The 25,633-nt window shown below is 39.2% G+C and overlaps 1 protein-coding gene across 2 annotated transcripts in view; it reads left to right on the top strand.

The window, feature by feature from the left end:
• Positions 1–25,633, top strand: part of SDK2 (sidekick cell adhesion molecule 2) — a 442,394-nt gene that overhangs the window by 271,717 nt on the left and 145,044 nt on the right. For both annotated transcript variants that reach the window (XM_074224650.1, XM_074224651.1), the window contains exon 5: positions 17,337–17,470. In XM_074224650.1, coding sequence (XP_074080751.1) covers positions 17,337–17,470 — 134 coding nt within the window. The remainder of the gene's footprint in view (positions 1–17,336; positions 17,471–25,633) is intronic.

The following is a 25,633-nucleotide window of genomic DNA, read 5'->3' on the forward strand; positions in this document are numbered from 1 at the left end:
TGTGAAAGGGTGTTGGTTGACCTAGGAGAGAAATGAGAGATGGGCAGATTGAAGGTCATGTTCTGGGCAAAAAAAAAAACACATGGTTTGGTAAGGGAAGGTCAAGGGAAATATAGAAAGGCAATAGACTGATCAAATGATGAAATTTCAAAGTTCATGAACATGGAGGTAGTGCATTTATGTATGAAAGCGAGATCAAAGGTATGACAACCTTTGTGGTTGATGTGAGGTCAAAGAGTAAGTAATGGAAAATGAGTAGGTCAATGTACTGAGAAATTTGGTTGTTGAAAGTATCTTTGAGTATATTGAAGTCCCCTAATATGAGGGCAAAAGTTGGGAAAGAGAGAAAGTTTGGGGACCAATCACTGAATTCATTGAGGAAGGAATGAGAGTGTCCTAGAGGTGGGTAGACAACTGCCACCAGAATTTTAAGTGTCCTAGAAGTCTGTAGACAACTATTACCAGGGATGACATTCATGTGTCAGCTGGGAATAGTATGAACCTCAAAGGAAGAGAGTTTAGTGAGTGATAGAGGTAGAGAGAGGACCTAGAAGTGGCAATGGAAAGCAAGCAGTTTTTCCAACTCCCCTTCCTCAACCAGTGTTTAGGGTGGAGTGGAAGGGAAGGAGAAATGAGTGAGTGAAAATGCAGCCAATATTGAAAGAGCAAGACAAAGGTTGGTAGGCTTTCTGGAGGAAGTAGCACTTGAACTCAGCTTTGAAGTAAGTTAGGGATTCTATGAGGGATAAGTGAGGACAGCCTGTCAAAGCAATGGAAATAGGAGACTGAATGTTGTATATAGAGAACAATTTGGCCAGTTTGCCTGGAACACAAAGTAAATGAAGGAGAGTAGAGTTCAATAAACCTGGAAAATAACTAAATCCATATTGTAAAGTCTTTAAAATCAAATAGAAAAGTTTATATGTTATCCTAGAGGCAAAAGGAAACTGCTGGAGCTTCTGTAATAGGTGAGGGCTATGGTCAAACCTATCTGGTGCTTTAGGAATGTCAATTTAGCAGCTGGTTAGAAAATGGGTTGAAGAGAGGAGAGTCTGAAGGCATGGGGACTAATTAGCATATTCTTGCAATAGTTCAGGTGAATGGTCTTGGGGGCCTAAACTAAGATGGTGGCTGTGTTGAGTGGAGAAAAGAGGATAAATGGATGCAAGAGATATTATAAAGGTAGTCTCTGTATGGACAGGATTTGTTGCTAGGTAGATGGAGCAGGTAGTCACTGCTGAATCTTGGAGAGTCTGGACAGCTCCCCCTGGGGAAGGCTGAAGAAACTCTACTTGGACAAGAGTAGGGAACCCCAAAACAAAGGGGTATGTGAGAGAGAAGGGCAGGCAAGCTTGGATGTGTGCATCTATGGCTTACACTCATGTGTGTTTTGGCTGTGTGAAAGGAGGTGTGGTGGGGAGGAACCAGGACTGGCTTTGGTGGGTAGGCTAAATAAATACACAGGTCCTTTCAGTACAAACAAGGACCCTCTGTGCTCTCTCTGGGTTTGGTTTGGCAATTTGACTCTTGGGTAACTGAACATTGGAAACAACACCCAACACCTCTGAAAAGGACTGTGAGCAAAGGAATTACTTAATCCACCAACACAGGAACCTCCCTGAAACCTTCCCTCCCAGCCTGGACCATATTATGGCATCTCTAAGTTGGAAGAGACCTCAAAGGTTACCATATTTAACTTATTCTCTATCATGTTAGAATATAAACTTATTTGTAAAACTCATGCAAAGAATGTTGGAAGATTATAAGCAGCAGTATCTCAGAAAGCAGGGAAAAGCAGTGTGAGATAAAACCAGCTTAAAGATAACTTTCTGAGAGATCCAGCTAAGCAAAGTCATTGCAGGGGCATCTAGGGATGAACATGGAAGGAGGACAACAAATGGAAGAAAAATCAAAAAGATTTGCAAATAATCTTTAAAACAAAATACTTTCTCCATCAAAGACAGTGGACTCAACACACTTGGATCCAAATATCAGATCCCTCAAGGTGTTTATAAATCAGGTAGAAAAACAGGAAAAGCAGTCAGTTAGGACCAATTCTATATAGAGAAGAATAAATGCATGATTATTAATATACAAGTTTTCTGAGGAAGGGGAAGATAACAAAGACTTGAAGAAAAAAACCAAAGACTATTACTATCAATAGAAAAATCAATAATTCTTGTCTCTACTCCCCCATCTATATAAAATCTTTATGAATCATCCATTCACAAATCAAAAGTCTTCAATGAGGGTATTAGTAGGAAACAGGTAGAGTTTTGGAAGTGATATTCAACAATGAACCGTGTCTTTACCATTTCACAGTTAAGTGAAAGGCTTAAAGCATATAAGCTCCCATCATGCTTTTACTTCTAAAGTATGAAATGATTTTTTACAGTACTATTTACTAGATATCTCTCATCTATATAACAACATCATTTAAGATTCTTTGAATGATATAACATCAGAAATAATCTTGTTCAGTGAGCCTTTGGGTATAGATATCATATGAGGCATTAAACAGGGAGATTAAAGTTCACCAAAATCATTTGCCACTGTGATGTAAGAGATACATCAAAGAGTTCAAGTTACATAGGGATTTCCTGATGATAAGACCCTCCAGCTCCTCTTATTGGTAGCTGATGTTATGCCAACTTCATCAAGGCTTGGAACATTGAAGGACCTTCTGGAAAATATCTATAATCCCTCAAAGGATTCTGACTTTACCATCTATCCAACAAAGACCAAGTAGATAAAGTATATCAAACTGTCCATATTTCAACTTGTATTTGGATAGACACCCCAAAAAAAGCTTCCCAATAGTATATATGTATGTGTATGTATATATATATATATATATATATATATATATATATATATATATATATATATATATATATATGAGAGAGAGAGAGAGAGGAGATAAAGATATATATTTATAGATATAGATCTGTATTTGGGATAAACAGTAAAGATAGACAATAAACTGGGTAGACAAACAGTAGAGATTGACAGTACCCCAGAGCAGGCTGGGTTACATTTGGGAAATTGTGAAGTTCCTTCATTGAGTCCATGCACCCCATGAAAGCGAAGGCCCACCTTTTTAATATCATCATTTTATCAGTGTTGCTATATGGGAATGAAAAATGGAAAATAACTTTCTCTGAAGAATTAAGATATAAAGTGGAGTTTATTAAATGAGGAATGATGTGTTTTCTTTGCAATATGACTGATATGAAATATGTTTTGCATGACTGCACATGTATAACCAATATCAAATTGCTTGCCTTCTCAATGAAGGGGGAAGGGATAAAGGGATTTGGAGCGCAACATTTTAAAAAAATGTTAAAAATTGTTATTATATGTAACTGGGGAAAAAAGAAAATGTTAAGTAAAAAATAAAAAATAAGATGGTCAGACGTGCACTTTTAGAAAAATATTTTTTGTTGCCATTATAGGAACAGCTAGATAGAGCACCTGACATGGAGTCAGTAAGATCTTTCTTTCTGAGTTCAAATCTGATCTCTGACACTAGTTGTGTTACCTTGGACAAGTCACTTAACCCTGCTTGCCTCAGTTTTTTTGTCTGTAAAGTGGCCTGGAGAAGGAAATGGCAAGTAACTTCAATATCTTTGACATGAAAATTCCAAATGGGGTTGCAAAGAATTGAACATAACTGAAACTACTCAAAACAACAAATGAAAGATTGATCAGCATAGGGGGAGGTGTATGTTAAAGTCAACAAAATTCTTATTATAACAGCAATCCAGGCAAGAAGTCATGTGGGATAAACTAAGATGGAAACTGTGTGAGTGGTGATAAGGTGATATTATGGAGATAGAAATGACAAGATTTGGTCATTGATTGAATATGTGAAGAAAATGAGAGTGACAAATCAGCTTGTGAAGTCAGGTGCCTGGAAGAATGGTAGTACCCTCAATAGTAATAAGAAAGTTCTGGAGAGAGATGAGATTTGGAGCAAAGACAATATTGGACTTTTTTAGTTTGATAGGCCTACAAATCATTCATATTGAAATGCCCAATAGGCAGTTTATAATGCAGGCCTGCAACTAAGGAGAAAAACTCAGGATGCACTTACAAATGTGTAGAATTGAATCTAGTCAGGTTATCCATGCTATCCATAGTAATGACAACTTATATCCAATAGTATGGTATGCTTATAGTGTATTTCATGAGCATTATTTTATTTGCTCCTCCCCAGAGTTTTATGAGGCAGGCAGTGAAAGGAAATGCTAGATTCCAAATCAAAGGATTTTCAGTTCTACTTGTGTGGCTTTGGACACCTTTCTGACCCTCTGTTTCTTCCTCTGTAAAATGATAGAAGGTTGACCAGATGAGCCTAAGTTCCTTACAGCTCTAAATCTATGATCCTGTGATTATTATTCCCATTTTACAGATGAGAAAACTGAAGTGCATTGAGTTGAATTGCTTTGCTCAGGTGGTAGACTCAGGATTTAAATATACATCTTCTGACTACACAATTGTTCTTTTCCACATGACCCAAGTTTGCTAATGTACCATTAGCATGGATATTTCTATACTCTTATAACACTATCTAACTTTATGTGCTGACTCAGTTTCCTCAACCATAAAAAGAGGATAATAATTGTATCTCACTTCTAGAGTTGTTGTGAGGAGCAACAGCTATCTTCCAATGTTTTATGCCATAAATATGGGAATTGAACCTTTGTAAATATGAAACATCACAATTCCATCATCTCTTCATTCCCAGCAACTCAGTTTCATTTATCAAACTCCTTTCAGGTTATTTTAATTCACAGTACCATCCTGCCCCATAAACCTGGCAGACACACACTTTCCTCCTCCTTTTACCATTCTATCCTCCATGCTGAATATACGAGAAAGCCATTCCAATAGTTTTATCTTAACAATTACAGCAGATTAATATTCATAGCTGAGTAGACCGGACTCCTGGAAACAAATGCTCTGGCATCTGTATGCAGGGGATACATATCCAATGAGTACTAGCAGCCAAAGAGAGTTGGAGGGGAGGAGAGGGGAGTGGTGGCGGGAGAGTTCTATCTATGGGCTACACCACTGCTGGGGTCTAAACAGTGATTAGAAACACCTAATTCATCCCCTGGCTGTGTGTTATGGAAAAGGAGGCAAGAGGAGTAACAATAGGAAAAATGTACAGGCCGTTAGGGAGCTTTCAATCTGACTTATTCAGTTCTCTAATTAAATTATCAAGTGTCCCCAGGCATTGAACACCATGAGCTCAGAAGAAGGGTATCTTGGAATAGAATAGCAACTTGGCCATTCAGAACTAACCCAGCAGGATAATAAGTTGGACTATAGAATCTGGCCTGGGGATAGGAAGGAAGGAAACATTGTTAAAGTATCTGTTTTATGTAGACACTGTCCTGTAAAACTTGCCTTACAAATATTATCTCATTTGATCCTTATAACAACTCTAGAAGTTAGCTGTAATTATTATCCTCTTTTTATAGTTGAGGAAACTGAGTCTGGCAGAGATGAAGTGACTTGCCCAGGGAGACACAGAAAATATAGTAATTGTAATGGACCTCAGGTCTTTCTGATCCCATCTAGTTCACAATCTCAAATTCTGAGGCATAGTCTTTACATATCCCCTAGGGATTTCAATGCTTAGAACTCTAGCCACTTTCTCCAAACATTGTGATCCCTGGGGTTAAATTGTTGGAAAGTTCTTTGCAAAGCCTGGGTACAGTTGTGTACATTTTGGAAAGCAAAGCACAGGAGTAAATTAAATGGTCTCCTGTTAACTTCAATTAAGTGTTAGTATATTTGCCCTTGGGATGTTCTTATGGATGGAAGGCAGTTAAAGGGACCAGCAGATAAAATAAAGAATTTGGAATCAGGAAAAGTGACACAATGATTGGAACAAGGACTATAGAGCCAGGAAAATCTGAATGCAAATCCTGTCTGGACAAGTCATCCTCTCTCTGCATTAGTTCCCCTATCTATAAATGAAATTAACAGTAACATCTACCTTATAAGACTGTTGTAAAGATAAAATGAGATAATGTATCATAAAAGTACTTTGTAAATCTTAGAGGACTATACAAATGTTAGCTCCTATTAAGCTTATCTTTAACCATCAGCTGAAATCACAAGGGAAAATGGAATCTTTCTAGTAAGGAAGAAATCATTTGAGGGTAAATAAACTTTACTGTTTCTCTCAGCCTACTTGCTTCTGGTAGTTCTAAGATTTTCAGAGCAGATGGATGAGACAGCAGATCTTTTGCTCTGACTTTTTTTTATTTGTTTTTAATAAAAGACTACTGTTTCTCACTTGAAGAGATGTGGTCTTCAATTAGCTGAATTTTGGTATGAAGATCTTAAAGAGAGTGCAAATCTTGTTTGGTTTTTTTTTTTAATTCATTACCCAGCATTCTACTGGACCAATTGGTTGCTATTTAAATATTTGGTCATTCCATTTGAATTGAAGTTTTTTTAAATTTTTTTTTTTTTTTGGAGACAAGCAGGCTTAAATGACTTGTCTAGAGTCACACAGCTAGTAAGGGCCTGAGACAACATATGAACTCAGATCCTCCAGTCTCCAGAACTGGTGCTCCACAGCACACCTAGCTGCCCTTGAATTAAGGTTATTTTTAAAGTACACTGGAAGTCTTTTGAAGTAGCTCTGAAAAATACGGACCATATTATATGCCAACTTTATGGAAAAGGAATTTGTTTCAGTGTCAGCACTGATTGAACCAAAAACCACAAGAAACTATGAGCAGAGACCAAAATACTAAGAGAAATAAGAAAGTAAAAAGAATATAAAATGTTAGAATAGGGACTCCTAAGGCCATTTACTCCCTTGCTACTGACCTCCCTTTAAGACCCAACTACAATCTCCCGATACATGAAACTTTCTCTAAACCCTCTTAATTCTACTAATTTTTCTCTTATTTCCCATTTATCCTATATAGCTTACTTTGTATATATTTTGTTTCCATATTGTCTCTCCATTAGATCATAAACTCTCCAAAGGCAGGCATTGTATTTTCCCTCTTTTTTTTTAAATCTCCAGTGTTAATATAGTGCCTAGCCCATAGCAGATGTTTAATAAATGCCCATTGATTTTTTTTATAAAAGTAACCAGGTGACCCAGTGGACAGAGAGCCAGACCTGGAATCAGGAAGAACTAAGTTCAAATTTAGCCTCAGATGCTTGCTGTATGATGACCCTGAGCAAGTCACTTAACTGTCTCAGTTTCCTCATCTGTAAAATGGAAGTTGTAATAGAACCACCTACCTTGCATTGAGGATAAAATGAGATAACTGTAAAGTGTTATGCAAGCATTTTAAAAGTGCTAACTATTATTATTGTTATTGTTTGAAGAGTAGAGAGGAGAAATAAGTTGCCTGAGGTCTTCCTGTTGTTGATGTTAGGTCATTTCAATTGTGTCTGAATCTTTATGATCCAATTTTGGCACTTTGGTATCTATAAAGATGCCATTTCCTTCTCCAGTTCATTTTACAGTAGAGGAAACTAAAGCAAACAGTATTAGATGATTTTCCCAAAGTCATGTAGACAGTAAGTAAATCTGAAACCAGATTTGAACTCAGGAAGATGAGTCTTCCTGGTTCTAAGACCAGGGCTCTAACCATTGTACCACCTAGCTTCCCTAGAAGTCACACAGCTATTTTAGTGCCATTGTAGAGGCTATAATCCAGATATTCTACCATGAAGACCTTCATTCTTTCCCCAGTTCTTCATTGCCTCTGTAGTTCTACCCAAAATTGCTTGAGAAAAAGAATAGAGAAAAGGGGTGATAATAGATAATACCTAGGTGTAAAGGTGCAGGATTACTTGTAAATTTGAGCCAAAAGTGTAGCCAGGGTAGAACAACTGGAATAAGGATATTAGAAATCCATATGACCTGAGCTAGTTAGAAATTTAAATAATATGTATGCTAGGATCTCCTAACTTTATTATCAAGGTCATTTGCACACCAAAGGTCTGCTTGAGTGTATTTTCTTGTGTGTGTGTATGTATTCAATTGATTACATAGATTGGGGAAAAAGGATACTAAAAGAGAAGAGGAAGCAGGGAAGGTCTCATAGGAACACAGATTAAAAACTAACTGGCAGCTCAATTGTTTTTCCTACATTATCTCTTTTGATCCCACAACACCCCTCTGGAATTGGTACTATTATTCTCACTTTACAGATAAAGAAATTGAAGATTAGAGAGGCAGCCTAGCACTAGACTCATTCTCAGAAAGAACTGGGTTCTAATCCTGATTCCAATATATTTTTACTGTGGGATCCTAAGTGAGTCATTTAATTTCTATGAATATTGGTTTCTTCATTTGTAAGGTTGAAAGAATTGACCAAACCCTAGATTTCATAGGGAGAGGAAGATTTTGGTAAAGAACTCTAACAGGTCAACAGCTTTGTGTCTTGCCTCTAAATACAGGGTAAGGTTAAATGATTTGCCCAAAGTCACCGTTTCTCAGAGGCAGACCTGAAACACAGGTCTTCTTGACTCTTTAGCTACTACAGCCATCCTGCCTCTGATCTATAAAAAAGGCTCATACTTGTGCCTATATCACAACTTGTTCTGTCAGTTAGGAATCATGTAAAAAGCACCTATTATGTCCCAAGTATGTGCTAATGTCCTTGAACTCAAGGAATTTGCCATTTAATAGGGGATACAACAAATATATACAAAGCAGGCTGTATATGGGATAAATAGCAAAAAAAAAAGAGGGAAGAATCTAAAATTAGGAGGGGTTTGGAAAAGCTTCCTTCTTTTTTAGGGATTTTAGTTGGGACTTGAAGGGAAGCCAAAGAGCAGAACTAAGGAGAAAGAATATTTCAGTTATAAGAGCCACCTGGGAAAAATGCCTAGAACCAAAAGGTAGACAATTTTGAAACAGCATGACGGGCAGTGTCACTGGATCAAAGATGATTTTGGAGGGGGAGAGAAAGAGATAGGGTGTAAGATTTAAGAAGACTTTGAGATTAGAGAGAGGCTAAGTTTTAAATGAATTTGAATTTCAAACAGAAGATTTTATATTTGATCTTTTAGATGATAGGGAACCACTAGAAGATATTTTTGTGGGGAGAGGGCAAGGCAGAGAAGTGGAGAGGTGAGATGAATGAAGTATGGACTGGAGTGCAGGGAAATTTGTGACCAGGAGAATGTCCAGCAGGTTCTTATGTATCCCAGGGATGAATTGATGAGGGTCTGCACTAGAGTGGTGACAGTGTCAGAGTAGAGAAGGGGATATATTTGAGATATATTACAAAAGTAAAATCCACAGGACATAGCAACAGATTGAATATGGGGGGGGGAGGAGGGTGAGAGATAGTGAGGAGTTAAGGATGAGACCTACCTAGGTCACCATCCTGGGGGACTTGAAGCATGGTGGTGCCTTTGACATTAATAGAGAAGTTGGAAATGGAGGGCTTTGCTTCCTCTGAAGTTATCCATGATTTCTCTTACAATATTCAATGATTTTTCCTCAATCCTCATCCTTCTTAACTCCTTGCAACACTGGACCACCAATCACCCTCAATTCCTTGATACTCTCTTCTCTCTAGGTTTTTGAACCATCACTTTCCAGGGGAAAAGATAACAAGTTTAGTTTGGGATATGTTGAGTTTAAGATGTCTGCTAGACACCCAGTTTGAGATGTCTGAAAGACAGAGATGCAAATAAGCAGGATAGGTAGAATTGAGAATCATCATGATAGAGATGGTAATAAAATCCATGGGGCCGATGAGATCACCAAATGAAATAGTATAGACAGAGAAAAGGAGGTTCCAGGACAAGGCTCTATGGTTAGTGGGAATGACCTGATGAAGATCCAACAAAAGGGTCTGAGAAGTAGTCAGGTAAGAATAGAATTAGGAGAAAGTAATGTCTCAAAAACCTAGAGAGAAGAGAGTATCAAGGAGGAGAAAGTGATTGATGATCCAATGTTGCCCAGAGGTCAAGAAGGATAAGGATTGAGAAAAATGTCATTGGATATTCCAATGGAGATCATTGGTAACTTCAGAGAAAGCAATTTTAGTGAAATGATGAGTTCAGAAGGTATGTTATATGGAGTTAAGAAGAGAATGAGAAGAGAAAATGTGGAGATACCTATTGTAGATGACCTCCTCAAGGAGTTTAGCCACAAAAGACTGAGATTTGATGATAGTTGTTGGAGATGAAAGGATCAAGTGAGGGTTTTCTGAGGAAGGGGAATGAGGCAGCTGACAGGGAGAGACTGAAGATAAGTGATACACAGTGAGTGTGACAGAGGGGGCAATTTGTTGGAGGAGACAGGATGAAATGGCATTGCTTGTACAGGTAGAAGAGTTATCCTTGGTAAGCCATGTCTTCATATATGACAAGGTTGAAGGATAAGATAGGGGTAGAAGCTTCCTGAGTGATGTGAAATAAGGAGGGAAGAAGAAGGAGTTCTCAGCAAATGACCATAGTTTTTTCAGTGAAACACGAGGGAGAGTTCTCATTTGAGAAAATGGAAAAGGGGGAGTCACAGAAAATTTGAGGAGGGATCAAAAGATTCAAAAGATTCCCTTTTTGGTTTATATGGGAGGTGTAGCAATAAGGGCCCTGTTTAGGTAAATAAATAAAATAAATAAATAAAAATTTGTAGTGGATCTAGTTTAAACAGTTGCATGATTTTCTCCATTTTCAATCAGAAGCAGATAGTGAGAGTGATCTAAGGCTGTCATTGGCAGAACACAGTTGGTGATTCCATAAAGGGGATAGAGGCTCAAGAAAAGTACAATATAGAGTTGAGCTGGTTCACCAACCAGTATGATATGATAGAGTATGGCTTGTTTAAGAGTGATAGGTTTGGAGCCAAGATCAAAGCAGAAGAACCTCTCCTAGGTGCTCTCTCCAAAATATTTCAAAAATCTTAAAATTGTGACTCTAACTAAATTTTAAAGAGACAAAACCCACAGAAAGATACAATGAAGCAATTCTCCAGCCCAAGGTAACCGGGAAAATAGTGGAACAATGCTGTCCCATGGGGTTAGAGGGGCAGTCCCACCAGAGTGAAGAAACCTCAGCCTCCCAGAAACAGCCCCAAGGCACTGAGGAATCAGCAGGATTCAGCAAAAGCAGTTTCTTGACCTGAACCCCAGGGGGCACAAAGCACAACTTGGAAGATCAGCAGGTAGACCTCTGCTAGAATGAGCATGAACCCCAGGCCATCTGCGTGGTCACAGCAGTCAGCACACCCAGATCCAGGAGGAAGCACCTGGAGCTGGCAAGCAGGAGCCTCCAGGCAGCTGCTCCCTGAGTGCTTAGCCCACCAAAGGTAGGGGTGGGAGACTTCCAAGGTCTGTCCTCTGTACCTGAAACAGGACTCTGGGACTCTGACCACATTCAGACCCTGGTCTCAGTCTAGGCCCCCCATTGAACAGGGACCCCCCCCAGCCCTGTGGTAGAGGGGTGAGCTTGTGTTCATTCACAGACCAGGAAAGCAGTCAGAGCCTCACACACTGAGGTCCCTGTGGGGGTGCCCTAATAAAACTCAAAAGCTCAGGAAACATCCCAAAACCAGGCACAGGCTAGAGAAATGAGTAAACGGGAAAAAGGGAATCTGATCATTAACAAATACTTTGTCTATGATCCTAAGGAGGATCAAAATACTCAATCTGAAGATGAGGAAGTCCAAGTTTCTATATCTAAAGACTCCAAGAAAAATGGAAGTTGGGCTCAGGCTATGATAGAACTCAAAAAAGATTTTCAAAATCAAGTAAGGGAGATAGAAGAAAAATTGGGAAAAGAAATGAGAGAGATGCAGGAAAAAAACATGAAAACGAAGTCAGCAGCTTAGTCAAGGAGATCCAAAAAAATGCTGAAGAAAATAACATGTGAAAAAAACAGTTTAGGTAAAATGGATAAAACAGTTCAAAAAGTTATTGAGGAGAAGAATGCTTTAAAAATCAGAATTGTGGGGCAGCTAAGTGGTGCAGTGGATAGAGCACAAGCCCTGGAGTCAGGAGTACCTGAGTTGAAATCTGACCTCAGATACTTAATAATTAACTAGCTGTGTGGCCTTGGGCAAGCCACTTAACCCCATTGCCTTGCAAAAAAAAAAGATAAAAAGCAGAATTGGCCAGATGGCAAAGGAGATAAGAAAGCTCTATGAGGAAAACAAATCCTTCAGATGTAGAATGGAGCTAAAGGAAGCTGATGACTTTCCAAGAAATCAAGACACAATATTTCAACACCAAAAGAATGAAAAATTAGAAGAAAATGTGAAACATCACATTGAAAAGACAACTGATCTGGAAAACAGATTCAGGAAATATGATTTAAAAATTATTGAGATACCTGGAAGTCATGATCAGGAAAAGAGCTTTGACCTCATTTTTAAATAATTTCTACAGGAAAATTACCCTGATATCTAAGAAACAGAGGGCAAAATAGAAATTGAGAGAATCCACTGATCTCCCTTGGAAAGAGATCCAAAAAAAACAACGCCTTAGAAATATTATAGCCAAGTTCCAGAACTCCCAAGTCAAAGAGAAAATATTACAAGCCACCATAAGGACACAATTCAAACATCATGGAGCTGTAATCAGGATCATACAGGACTTTGCAGCAACTACATTAAGGGCTCACAGGACTTGGAACATAATATTCCAGAAGGGAAAATAGCTTGGAATGCAACTGAGAATCAACTACCCAGAAAAACTGAACATCCTCTTCCAGGGGAAAAGATGGATTTTCAATGAAACAGGGGAATTTAAAATGTTCCTGTTGAAATAACCAGAGCTGAACAGAAAGTACAGGATTTAAGTGAAGCATAGAGAGTGGAGGAGAAGGGTAAATTATGAAGGACTTAATGATGATGAACTGCATGTATTCCTGCATAGAAAAATGATACTGATAATATTCATATAAAACTTCTCATTTAATAGAACAGGTAGAAGGAGCTTTTATAGGTGAAGCATAGGAGAGATCTGAATTTGAAGATATAATTTATTGTAAAAATGGAGTCAATGACTAAAAGGGAAATGTACTGGAAGTAACAGAAAGGAGAGGTTGTATAGGCTAAGATATATCACATAAAAGATATTATTTTTTGCAATGAGCTTTTGCAATGATATGGAAGGAGGGAAGGTGAGGGGGTATGAGGGAACCTTCGCTCTCATCAGAAATGGCTCAGAGAGGAAACAGCATACACACTCAATAGGGTATAGACATCTAGAGTAAAAGGAGAGGAGGGGGACAGGGAGAAGGGGGGGATGTGGGTGATAGAGGAGAGGGTAGATCATAGGAGAGACTAGTCAGATATAATACATTTTCTTTTTTACTTTTTGCAAGGTAGTGGGATTGGGTGGCCTGTCCTGGACCACAGGACTGGGTGGTTGCTGGGTCTCTGGGGAGGTATTTGAGACTGGGGCCTCTTGGCCCCAGGGCCAGTGCTCTGTCTACTGTGCCACTCAGCTACCCCACAGCACATTTCAGAAGAGGGACAGAATGAAAGAAGATAGAAAATATTATATATGGTAGTGGGGAAGAATGGATGGAGAGAATTACAATCTGCAACAGCAACTGTGGGAAAATATGGAAGTAACTTCAGTGATGGACTTATGATAAAGAATGTGGTCCACCCAAGATAGAGCTGATAGTATCAGAACAGAGACTGAAACACACACACACACACACACACACACACACACACACACACACACACAAGAGCAATAGGTTCAAGGAGGTCACAGTTTGGACAAAGAATAGAGTTTGCTAGGGGAAAGCAGAGGGAGAGATGGCAGAGTCAATAGATTGTGATCATGTAAGGGAATTTCAGAGTTCTTGAACATGGAAATACATTTATGGGTAACAGCAAAATCTTTTGTTCTGAGATTCAAACAATGTAATAAATAAAGTCCTTATTGGTCATTTCATTCTGTTTAGTGCAGAAAATTCATACTATGTGTAAGGCAATGTAATAAGTGCAGGAGTTTAAAACAAAAAGACCAAACAGTCCCTGCCTTCTAGGTATTTCCATTCTCCTTAAGAACCCCATACCAAAATTTAACTGCATACTGCACTAACTAGTTAGCATTGTATACAGTTAAATTTTGGTATGAGGTTCTTTCACTGAGGATACAAATGTATTGCTAGCAAAGGCATTTGAATGACTTCTGATTCTAATAATAATGTATTTAAGGAATTCTAAATATGAGTTATTATCATTACTAATCCTACTCTCTAATTTTATAAATGAAGACACTGAAACCCAAAGAGACTTGGGTGAATTCCCCAAAGTTGTCACACAGTTAGTCAATGTTAAAGTCAGATTACAAACTCTATTACTCATACTCTAAAATCTTCCACTCTTTCCATGGCAATATACTTCTTCTCAGCTTTTGGTGGGAGAAAGATTTTTCCTTATGAGTCTTTGAATCATGGTGGCACCCTAAGAGGAGACTGTAAGATCAAAGACAGAGGTGCTAAGGTCAATAATTGCTAGCTTTTATATCGTCCTTAAAAGTTTGCAAAGCCCTTTACTTAAATTATTTCATTTGGTCCTCTCACAACCCTCAGAAGTGCTGTTGCTATTCAGTTGTTTTTCAGCCATGTCTCACTCCTCATGACCTTATTCAGGTTTTCTTGGTAAAGATACTGGAGTGGTTTACTATTTTCTTTTCTAGCTCATTTTACAAATGAAGAAACTGAGGCAAACGGGGTTAAATGACTTCCCAGGGTCACACAGCTAATAAGTATCTGAGGCCAGATTTGAATTCAGAAAGATGAGTCTTTCTGACTCTAGGCCTGGCACTCCTTGTCCCATCTAGCTGCTCAATGGAAGAATTTACCCTGGGAGATAAGTGGAGTTATTATCCCCATTTTATATATGAGAAAACGGAGGCAATTAGACCATATTAGCTTCTTGAGAACAGGGGCTGTCTTTTGCCTAGCAATGATATTTTAAAATATGTTAACTGATTGATTCACTGAAAGCAAGAGAAATAATTTGCCCAGAATCTCAAAGCTCCTCAGTATTGAGGCAATATTTGAAATCAGGTGTTCCTGATTCCAAGGTCAGTACTTTATTCATTACCACTACATAGCACCATAATTTGTCACACCCCTGTTCAGGACCATCACCTACCTACCTCTAATTCCTGCTGCTCAGATTACTGGGAGAAGCAGAGAGGGAATGCTTCCGGAAGGAAGGAAAGGAACCATTGGGGAAGAAAGGAGTGGATGAGCATCCACTGCAATTCCCCAGAGCTCTGTCCATGACAGGAGCACTGACATATAAAAGACCAATGGAAAAAAAAAAAGAAGAAAAAAAAAAGCCAACCCTCCACCCTGATGAAAGTATAAACAAAAGAGACATTTGTGAAGTGGTTCTTTTGAGAGACTCTTTTTAAAACTGTAACATTCACCTTATGGGGAAATCTGAAAAGGATTTGACTGGATTTGTCCTTGTTAAACTAACGTTAAGGATGTTTAACAGCTGTCTCATGCACATCACATTAAAATTTGGAGCTAGACTTGACAAACTAATGGTTTTGTTTGTCAATGGGGAAATGAATAAAAGAAGAGGAAAATGAGGAAAAGAGGAAAATTTGTTGGTGGTCAGACTTTTAAAGGCTATAATGAGGCCCAATGAGTTCCCAGCTGGGATATATGCTCCCTCACTTGACTATGGGGTTCTAGAGTCTCTAGTTTTGGTCCTAAGGAAAAAAGAATTCAGATTTGAGAAAAACTACCCTCTCAGATACTTGTCCATCTTCAGGGAGAAAAGAGATGTCTCTAGATGGGAAAAAAAAGGAAGATTGGTTCTTTTTTTTTAAAACCTGCTCCAGGGAAGCTAGGTGGTGCAGTGAATAGAGCACTGGCCCTGGAGTCAGGAGTACCTGAGTTCAAATCCAGTCTCAGACACTTAATAATTACACAGCTGTGTGGCCTTGGGCAAGCCACTTAACTCTATTTGCTTTGCAAAATCCTAAAAATAAATAAATAAATGAACGAATGAATAAATAAATAAATAAATAAATGAGCAAGCAAACGAACAAATAAGTAAGTAAATAAATGAATGAATAAATAAATGAATAAATAAATGAAGCCTGCTCCAGAAGGGGAAACTGAGGCAAAAGGAAAGGAGCTATTCATTATTGGCACAAGGAGACATTGAATTCAACTGTACATTTGGTTAATAATTCCCTGTGCCTGGTGCTCTTAGCTAAATTATCATCACTAATATCTACTATTCCCTTGAGGACAGGGAATGTCTTCATCTTATTATTCCCCTTATTTGGTCCCTTGTACATATAGTAATAGGTGTTTAATAAACATTTGTTAAATTTAATTAAATCAAACCATCAACTATATGTTGTTATACTAATAGATAAGTTCATATAGGTCAGGAACTAAGTAATTCGGCAGTCATTTAGTATGTGAACTCATGCTATGTCTAGAGACTTGTCTGGTCCCAGAGAATTTTCCTGTTCTCATAGAAACAATAGTCCCTAAGGTTGTGCTTGAGGAACCTCTTAGCATAGGAGTTTTTGAAAAGTACTGGGGGAAACATTAATTCACAGCATGAGATTTCAAAACCTACCATACTAAGAGATACCTCATATTAGGAATTCATGCATAACCTTCTGGAGATAGAATTCCATAGAGAAGATGAAATTAATGGTTAGACATAATCCAATACTCTGCTCTCTCCCAATACACACACACACACACACACACACACATGCACACGCACACGCACACGCACACACACAAAATCTATTTTTGATTCTGACATACAAGGACCTTGTGGAGGGTGAGAATTTCACTATAGGCAAAGAGGGAGGAAAAAGAACAAAAAGGGGGCCATTGGCATATTATATCTGGGGCTCAGGTATAAGGTGAAATTTTAAGGGAATATGGGCTGAGAGATACAGCCCTGCCAAGGTAAAGGAATTCCTAGGCATAGATTGATAAAGAGTAACTAGCTATCTTTCCTTAACTCAAAAATAAGGATAATATTCTCCATCCTGCCTTCCTTCACAGAATTGTGAGGATCAGAAAAGATAGTCTGTGAAAATGAATTGAAATTGTTAATGTTCAATATCAATGTAAGGCATTATTGTTTTAGCTTTTTGCCCTTCTCTTGTCATTTCCCATTTCTCATCAGTATGTGGGCACATTCACACACACACACACACACACACACACACACACACACACACACACACACACACACACTCCCTTCTCCTTTAGTCTTCCTTACCGGCTAAGTCCCCAACCCTACAGGACTTCAGAGGGAGGCTTGGGGTGACCCTGACAGAATCTCTCAATCAGTTCTCTGTCCTCTTCAGAGCCATCACGCTGGATAACACCCTAGTCATTCTGTCAACTGTGGCTCCTGACGCTGGCCGATATTACGTGCAGGCCGTTAATGACAAGAATGGAGATAACAAGACCAGCCAGCCCATCACTCTCACCGTGGAAAGTAAGCACAAGGCCTGGGGTCTGATAAAGAAGTGGGCCATAGAATCTTCAAGAAAGGAGCTGGGGAGCGGGGCTCACGGGGGAAGAGGTTGGACTGCGGAGAAGTGTATTCATCTGGCTTGAGGGTGCAGAGGGGAGTCAGGAAGAAGTCCAGCTCCAGAGCAGGAGGGGATGGGAGAGACAGTTCAGGAAAGAGGCAGCCCAGGGGCTGAGCTCTTGACCTTGGTTCCCTTGAGAATTGCAAGATCCTAAGATTTCATCAAAAGAGGCAACAATAATGATGAAGCTTTATGGAAGTTCTTAGCTAGGCTCCTGGGAAATTGAGCATAGTTACAGAATGAGTGATTACATGTGTGTGTGTGTGTGTGTGTGTGTGTGTGTGTGTGAGTGTGCAAGTGAGCAAAGATTCCTAACCTGTTTTGTAGCAAGGACCTCTTCCTCAGTCTAGAAAAACCTATTTCTCAGGATAATTTTCTAAATATATAAAATAGACTAATGAGATGGGGGGGAACCAATTATATTGAAATAAAGATATAATTTCTTTTCCATCCATGAATCCCATGGGATATACCTATGAATCTTTAGGGAAAGGGGAAGAGTCCATGTACCACAGATTAAAAAACTTGCATTAATATTTGAGACCAGAGACTGCCCTAGCCCAGGCAGTGAGAGAGAAGGAGGAAGGCAAACATGTTTTTAAAGAAAACTTTCTTTGCCTCCACTAGACAGATATATAAAGAAAACTGTTTGCCCTGAAGAACTAAACCCAGGTTATTGTTCTCATTGACAGGAATCAATCAACAAGCATTTATTGAGCATCTAATATATGACAAGCACAAAAATAAAAGCAAAACAGTCCCTCCCGTCAACAGATTTAGTGGGAAGAAGACATCTATGTTATTTTATATTTATGTATTTTTATCAGTCTGTGCGTACATATGTTTATATGTGTGTATCTCTATACACATATGTACATATACCTAATACACAGAGAGAGAGAGAGAGAGAGAGAGAGAGAGAGAGAGAGATACCTATTGTTCAGTGATGTTTAACTCTGTGACTACTGGAGCAGTTTGTCATTTTCTTCTCCAACTCATTTCACAGATGAGAAAACTGAGGCAAACAGGGTAAAGAAACTTTTCCAGGGTGATTCAGATCATAAGTGTCTGGAACCAGATTTGAACTCAGGAAGAAAAGTCTTCTTGACCCCAGACCCTATTCACTGAGCCACTTCGTGTGTGTGTGTGTGTGTGTGTGTGTGTGTGTGTGTGTGTGTGTGTGTACCTGTGTGTCTGGGAATATGTATATATTGACCTAATTGTGTATTTATGTATATACATACAAACAACATATAAACCAGATACAAGAAACTAGGGGATTATAGAAAATACTAGTACTTGGAAGAAAGGAAAGAGCTCCTATAAAGGGTTAAATGCTTTTGTCTTTTTTTTTTTTTAGGTTTTTGCAAGGCAATGGGGTTAAGTGGCTTGCCCAAGGCCACACAGCTAGATAATTATTAAGTGTCTGAGGCCGCATTTGAACTCAGGTACTCCTGACTCCAGGGCCGGTGCTCTATCCACTGCACCACCTAGCTGCCCCTGTCTTTTTTTTTAATTTAAACTTATTTATTTGTTATTCCAACTACTTGAGCTGAATCTTGAAGAAAACTAGGAATTACAAGAAACAGAAGTGAGAAAGAAATAGATTTGGAGCTTTGGAGACAACTAACTAGTGAGAGAGCCCAAACATGAAAGGTGGAAGGTCATCTGTGATATATAATAAGAAGTCTAGTGCATCTAGAGAGTAGAGTACATGAAGGGAAGGAATAAGAAGATTGGAAAGCTGGAAATGAAATAAATTGAGGATGGTTTTATTTGTTTTAGGTTTTTTTTTCCTTAAAGAATGTTATATTTGATTCTGGAAGCACCAGAATTTACAGAATAGGATCAGAGCTGTGCTTTAGGAGGATTAGGAGCTGTGCAGAGGATACATTGGGAGGAGAGATTTGAGGCAGGAAGATCAATTAGAATCTATTTCAATACATCAGGAAGATGTGATGAGATCTGAAAGAAAGTATAGGCTATATGAGTGAAGAAAAGGGCATTGTATGCATGAGATAAAGATATTGAGGGGCGGCTAGGCGGCATAGTGGATAAAGCACCGGCCCTGGAGTCAGGAGTACCTGGGTTCAAATCCGGTCTCAGACACTTAATAATTACCTAACTGTGTGGCCTTGGGCAAGCCACTTAACCCCCGTTTGCCTTGCAAAAACCTAAAAAAAAAAGATATTGACCAAAGTTTATCAAACTTTTAAGGGATATATGGCATGAGAGTTTGAAGTTGGAAATGAGACCCAGATAGTGAGACCAAATGACTACAAACTATGATGTACTTGACAGGAATAAGGAGTTGGGAAGAGGGATAGATTTGCAAGGAAGGTGGTGGTTTTCTTTTTTGGACATGTTAAACTTGAGATTTCTAAATGTCCAATAAGGAATTTGTGATGTGACACTGAAGTTGAGGAGAGACTAGGAAGATCTAGTCTAGGAGTCAAACTTCAGAAATAATTAAATCCATGCTGAAGTCACTGAGGGATTGTAGAGAGAAAGAAGAACCCAGTATAGAGCCTTGTGGTTGACCTTCAGTTAGGAGATATGACATGGGTGATGATCAAGAAAAGGAGAGTGAGAAAGAATAGTTAGACAGGAGGAAAGAGAATCAAGTGAAGACAGTATCACTAAGAGACTAGAGATAACCAGAGATGAGAGGGAATCTAAGAGGAGAGCATGGTCAACAGTGTCGAACACCAGGAAAAACCAATTTGCACCCTCAAGTTGAATGTTAAATTTTCAGTGTAAGCATTTATACCTCAGAAACTTGCAAACAATTCAGAAGGTAATTTATTGTTTTGTTGATTGTTTTAAGACAGTGGGAAAATGTTAATCATGGAGATTAAACTTAAAAGTGTGTCCTGTGTTCTTTTATTTCCCCAGAGAGCTAGTTGTTAAACATTTACCAGCACATTCATGAGAAAAGGTCATCAGAGTTGGGCAAGTAAGAGATCATTAGTAATTTTGAAAAGAGCAGATTCATTTGTAAGATGAGGTCACAAGCCAAACTGCAGAGGGTTGATTAGTGAGTGAGAGCAATTGTAGAAAAGAAATATACACAAGATTCTTCAAGATGTTTTCTGGGAAAAGTGAAGACACATATGGGAAAATAACTAGTGAAAATGGCAGAATAAAGAATGTTTTAAAAAAAATATGGGAAAGACATCAGCATTTTTGATGGCAAGGAAGGAGACAGTAGATAGGAAGAGGTCAAGGATCAGAAAGAGAGGAATGATGAGCATGAGAACAATCTTTTGATAAATCAAGAGTGGAGGGGACGGGGTGGCTAGGTGGCGCAGTGGATAAAGCACCGGCCCTGGAGTTAGGAGTACTTGCATTCAAATCCGGTCTCAAACACTTAATAATTACCTAGCTGTGTGGCCTTGGGCAAGCCACTTAACCCCATTTGCCTTGCAAAAACCTAAAAAGAAAAAGAGTGGAGGGGATCAAAAGTTCATATAGATAGGTTAGCCTATCTTGGCTAGGAGAAGTTCCACCTCTTCAATAGAGACTTCAGTAAAGGAAGAGTTAATAGGAGATGCTGTGAAGGAGTTATGAGAAGAGGGAGTTCATGGCCAATTACTTCTATTTCCTCAATAAAGAATGAGTCAAGAGCCTCAGCTGAGAGATTTGGGGGAAGAGGTGTTGCAGGAGACTTAAAGATAGGAATGAAGTTTGGCGAATGGACTAGAGATTCAATTAGGGAGGATTAAAAACATTTCTTCGCTCCAGTGAAGACACTGTTGAGATTAGATAATACAACGTTGTAGTGAACCTAATCAACACAGTTGTGTGACTTCCTCCAGCTCTGTTCAGTAGCATGTGAAGAGAAAAGAAGGAGGTGAATGTTAGGAGTAACCAAAGATGGTGTTTGCAAGGGAGCAACTGATTCAAGAGCAAAAGATAGTGTAGAGTTGAAAAGGTTAACAAGGATTTTCCAGGATTAGAAAGGGTCAAGGTTTGGAGGAGAATTATTCAGAATAAACTAAGTTCTTGAGAAAGAACTGAGAAGTGGAAGGATTGGAAGTCATAGTGAAGATAAAGAATGGATTTAGAAAAAATAATGAATCAGGAGAAATGGTGTGATAGGAGATTGTAGTAGGGTAAAGGAATATCCAGGTTCTTGACCATAGAAGTGCAGCATTTGTACATGATAGAAAGATGACAGGGTGTTGTTGACAAGCTGAGATTGACCAGCTGGGAAGTTAGGGTGCTTGAGGAGATATCAATAAATATGTTGAATTCTTCTAGTATAAGAGCAAGAATTGGGATGGAGAAGACCTGGAACTGAAGTCATTGAGAAAGGAGAGAGAGAGAGAGAGAGAGAGAGAGAGAGAGAGAGAGAGAGAGAGAGAGAGAGAGAGAGAATACTCTGTAGATAATATCCACTATGATCTGGTTTGGATGATAAATTTGGGTAAAGTGAACCTCAAAGGGTGAAAGGTTTCTGAGTGTTAGAAGCAGAGGAGACTTTAGAAATGAAAGTGGAGAACTGGAGAAATTCTGATTCCTCCTTTGAGACTAGTATATCGGGGATATGAGAAAAGAAAGGTATAACAGTTATTATAAAGGATGTCCAGGAAGATCAATGTCATCTTGGGGATCTAAGTTTCCATGAGCTCCATAAGAATAAAGAAGAATAAGAAGAAGACATCTAAATTGAAGGGAAATTTATAGTTATGGATTAGCAGATAAAAGGGAAAAGCAGATCCAGAGTAAGTCCTGCAAGATGTATGACTGGGGATGAGAGAAGAGAAAGTGAGAATGGGAGAAGTAGATAATTGGCATTATCAGGAGTAGAAGAGTGAAAGTGGATAAAGAGATTACTAGTTAGTGGGGGATGAAATAGAGCAGAGTATCAGTAGATGGAAGTAACTCTGCTGCCAATGGCAGGTAAATAGAAGGTTCCAGGTCACAACTCACTTTGGGAGTTCTTAGTGTGATCATGGCAGCAGCACAGTTGTAGTCTAAATACAACCTGTCACAGCATCTTATCTCAGTCTGATCTGTGATGGAGCAAAATAGGCATGTAACAAGAAGTCAGTAGACCTAGGTTCTAAGCCCAGCTCTACCAATCAGTGCCTGTTGAACTTTAACAAATCCCTTTACCTCTCTAGGCTTGGGTTTCTATGTCTGTAAATCAAGATGATTGCTCTTGAAGTCCTCTTTACTGTCCTAACTCTGAACTGAATTTTGAATGATTTCTGGCATCAATTAGGCAGGGTCCTTATATAAACATTATTCAATCCTGGATCTTCTCATTGACCATAAGTAGAACAAGTCTTCCTCTTCTGGGAAATGGTAGGCAACTGGATTTACTCTCTCCCTAAAATCAATAGAACCTGGGAGAGAAGGTGAGGAACAGATGGAATGAGTTAAGGGGAAAGAATTAGAAATTAAGTTAAGACTAAACCATTATTCAAAAAAAAAGTGTGATAATCTGGGGAAGATAGACCTACCTGGACCTTTTCCCCATCTATCCACAGTTAGATATCAGAAATTCTGATTCTTTATCCAAGTCTTAGTGTTTAGAAAGGGGTGGTTAATACAAGAACCATGGCCAGGAAGAGGTCAGAAAGAATCACTGAGTGAATTTGATAGGCACTGAATACTTCTTTCTAGCATCAGAGCAGCTGCAAGCTGGAAGAGACAGATGTTCACTTCCCTCCACATCTGTACAACTGCTTAGAAAAGCAAGCCTCATTAATCATCCATGGTTAGGCTGAGATTCATACCAAGAAGAAGGTGTAGTGCTAGTTCTTTGTGTATTCTTGGCTGTCCTATCTCTGGTTTCCAGATTCCCGCAAGCCAGGAGAAACTTTCAAGATAGCCTCAGAATTGGGGCAGCTAGGTGGCGTAATGGATAAAGCAACGGCCCTGGAGTCAGGAGTACCTGGGTTCAAATCCGGTCTCAGACACTTAATAATTACCTAGCTGTGTGGCCTTGGGCAAGCCACTTAACCCCATTTGCCTTGCAAAAAAAAAAAAAAAACCTAAGATAGCCTCAGGATGCTGGACTCTGCAATCCAAGACCTTCCCATGTTCCACAGAAATTCCTCCTCATTATCCCAGAATCAATTTGCTTCTCCCAACTCAAGGTTCCTTGAATCCAAACCAACTCTATCAGGAATATATGTCCTATAGCCAGAGGAATCATATCCCCAAACTGGAAGCTATGTAGTCCTACTGGTGCCCAAACTCAAGTAAAGTCTTACAGTTTAGCATTTTTTAAAATAGAAACTATAACATTTTGGAGCAAAAGGAAAAAAAAAACTCTGGAAATTGTCACATTCCTGCAATGGTAGCATTCTTTCCTGTTTATTTTGCTTCCTGCCCCCAGGAAGTAAAGATGATCTTTTATTATTATTATTATTATTATTATTATTATTATTATTGTTATTATAATTCCTGATCACACTGGGGCAATGATACAAATTAATTTTCTAACTTCTTGGGTTTGAGCTGAAGTTCCTTAAAAGGCAGAATGAGGTTTTAACCATCTAAAGGAGGTGCCTTTTTCCTTTGAATTTCTCCTGGTCATTAAATCATTTTGATTCTTACCTGTCATAGAGTAAGAACAAAATACAAATAGAGGGGAAGAGAATTGAACTGCATAATGAGAATCCAATGTGTAGAACCCATTGCACTGACTTCTGACCAACCTACCTTCTAATCTTATGTATCTCTGCCTGACCCTGGGCAGGAGTGAATCGAAGAGAGTGAAGTCACCCATGTTTTTTCCTGATCTTCAGTCCCTGGGTGGCAACGGGGTGGCATCAGAGCCTGCTTTTCATGGGAAATTAAACAGCTGTACTCTCCCACCCAAATATAAATGGAATGTAGGTATTCCCAGCTCAGCTGTCACAGGCAACTTTGCCCCAAGAGAAAAGCAATCATCACAGCATCTCTCTGCTTTGCCTTTCCTCCCCAGAGCCCTCCAACAACTCAAAGGAGGCGGAAAATCCACCTAAACCCCTTACACCCCAACTGACAGGCACAAGGATAAAGCAGGCACTCCTATTGTAACTTGCAAAGCAGATTTCGCTGTTTTCCCAGTTCCAAGAGCCCTTTGCCTCCTTCTCCCACTCAGTGATTTGTGTTGGATTGAGAGCAGAATCAGCCGATATTTTTTTTAGCTAATTTCTCCTCCCACGAATGACTACACTTCAAAACCCTGTTCCTGTCACTGACAGAAATCCTCCAGACTGCCTGCCAATTTACAAGGAGGAATCGTCGCTTTTCCCACTACTAATTCTGTCTGTCTCCTTACCATCTCTCTCTCCTCCCTTATATCTCTACCTCCTCCCCTTTCTCTTCTACCTCCTCGCTTCTGGCCCTCCACTTAATTTTCTTCTCTGTCCTGAGCAGTTGCAGTAGCCCATTCTGGCCAGTCCTTCCTCTATCCCAACTTCAACCTTCTCCCATGCCGATAATACATACTGTCACCAGTTCCTGGAAAGGCAGCCCAATATGGCCTGTTATCCCAGGATTTTGTCTGTTTCATTGAGTAGAGCATGTCCAATTGTGCTTCTGCTTGATAATGATAAGAATATATGCAAATTCCTCCTATGCATAACTCTGTGACCCAGACTTCCTGTCATCACAGAAACCCTGGATTTCTTCCACAGGTCTGACATTCTTACTTCAACCCTGTGTGGACTTATCAATGGCTTAGAATTCAGACCTGTCACCTCTGCAACCCGGTCCCAGCCCGTTCTGCTTGGCTCAGGGCCAACTTTAATTTGCAGTAAATCTCTGAGACTTCAGTTTGTGCTGACTTCACAATCCCAACTGTAGGAGAAATTTATTTGGACACTTTTTCCCATGTCATTGCTGCTGGCTGGGCCTAGGATATCATGACACCAAGGAAGCTTCAATGAAATCCCAAATAAGTTTTGAGCTAGAGGAACCAAGGATCTGGGGTGCCACTGTCACATGTTCAGTCACTTTGTCTTTGCCCACATTTAGGGTTTTGGGCTTGATAGGTTAAGGATAATGGCTCACATTTAGTACTTGAAGGTTCACAAAGTACTTCCCTCTGAACAACCTTGTAA

The sequence above is a fragment of the Macrotis lagotis genome, chromosome 2 (assembly GCF_037893015.1).
Source record: "Macrotis lagotis isolate mMagLag1 chromosome 2, bilby.v1.9.chrom.fasta, whole genome shotgun sequence".
Classification (NCBI taxonomy): Eukaryota; Metazoa; Chordata; class Mammalia; order Peramelemorphia; family Peramelidae; genus Macrotis; species Macrotis lagotis.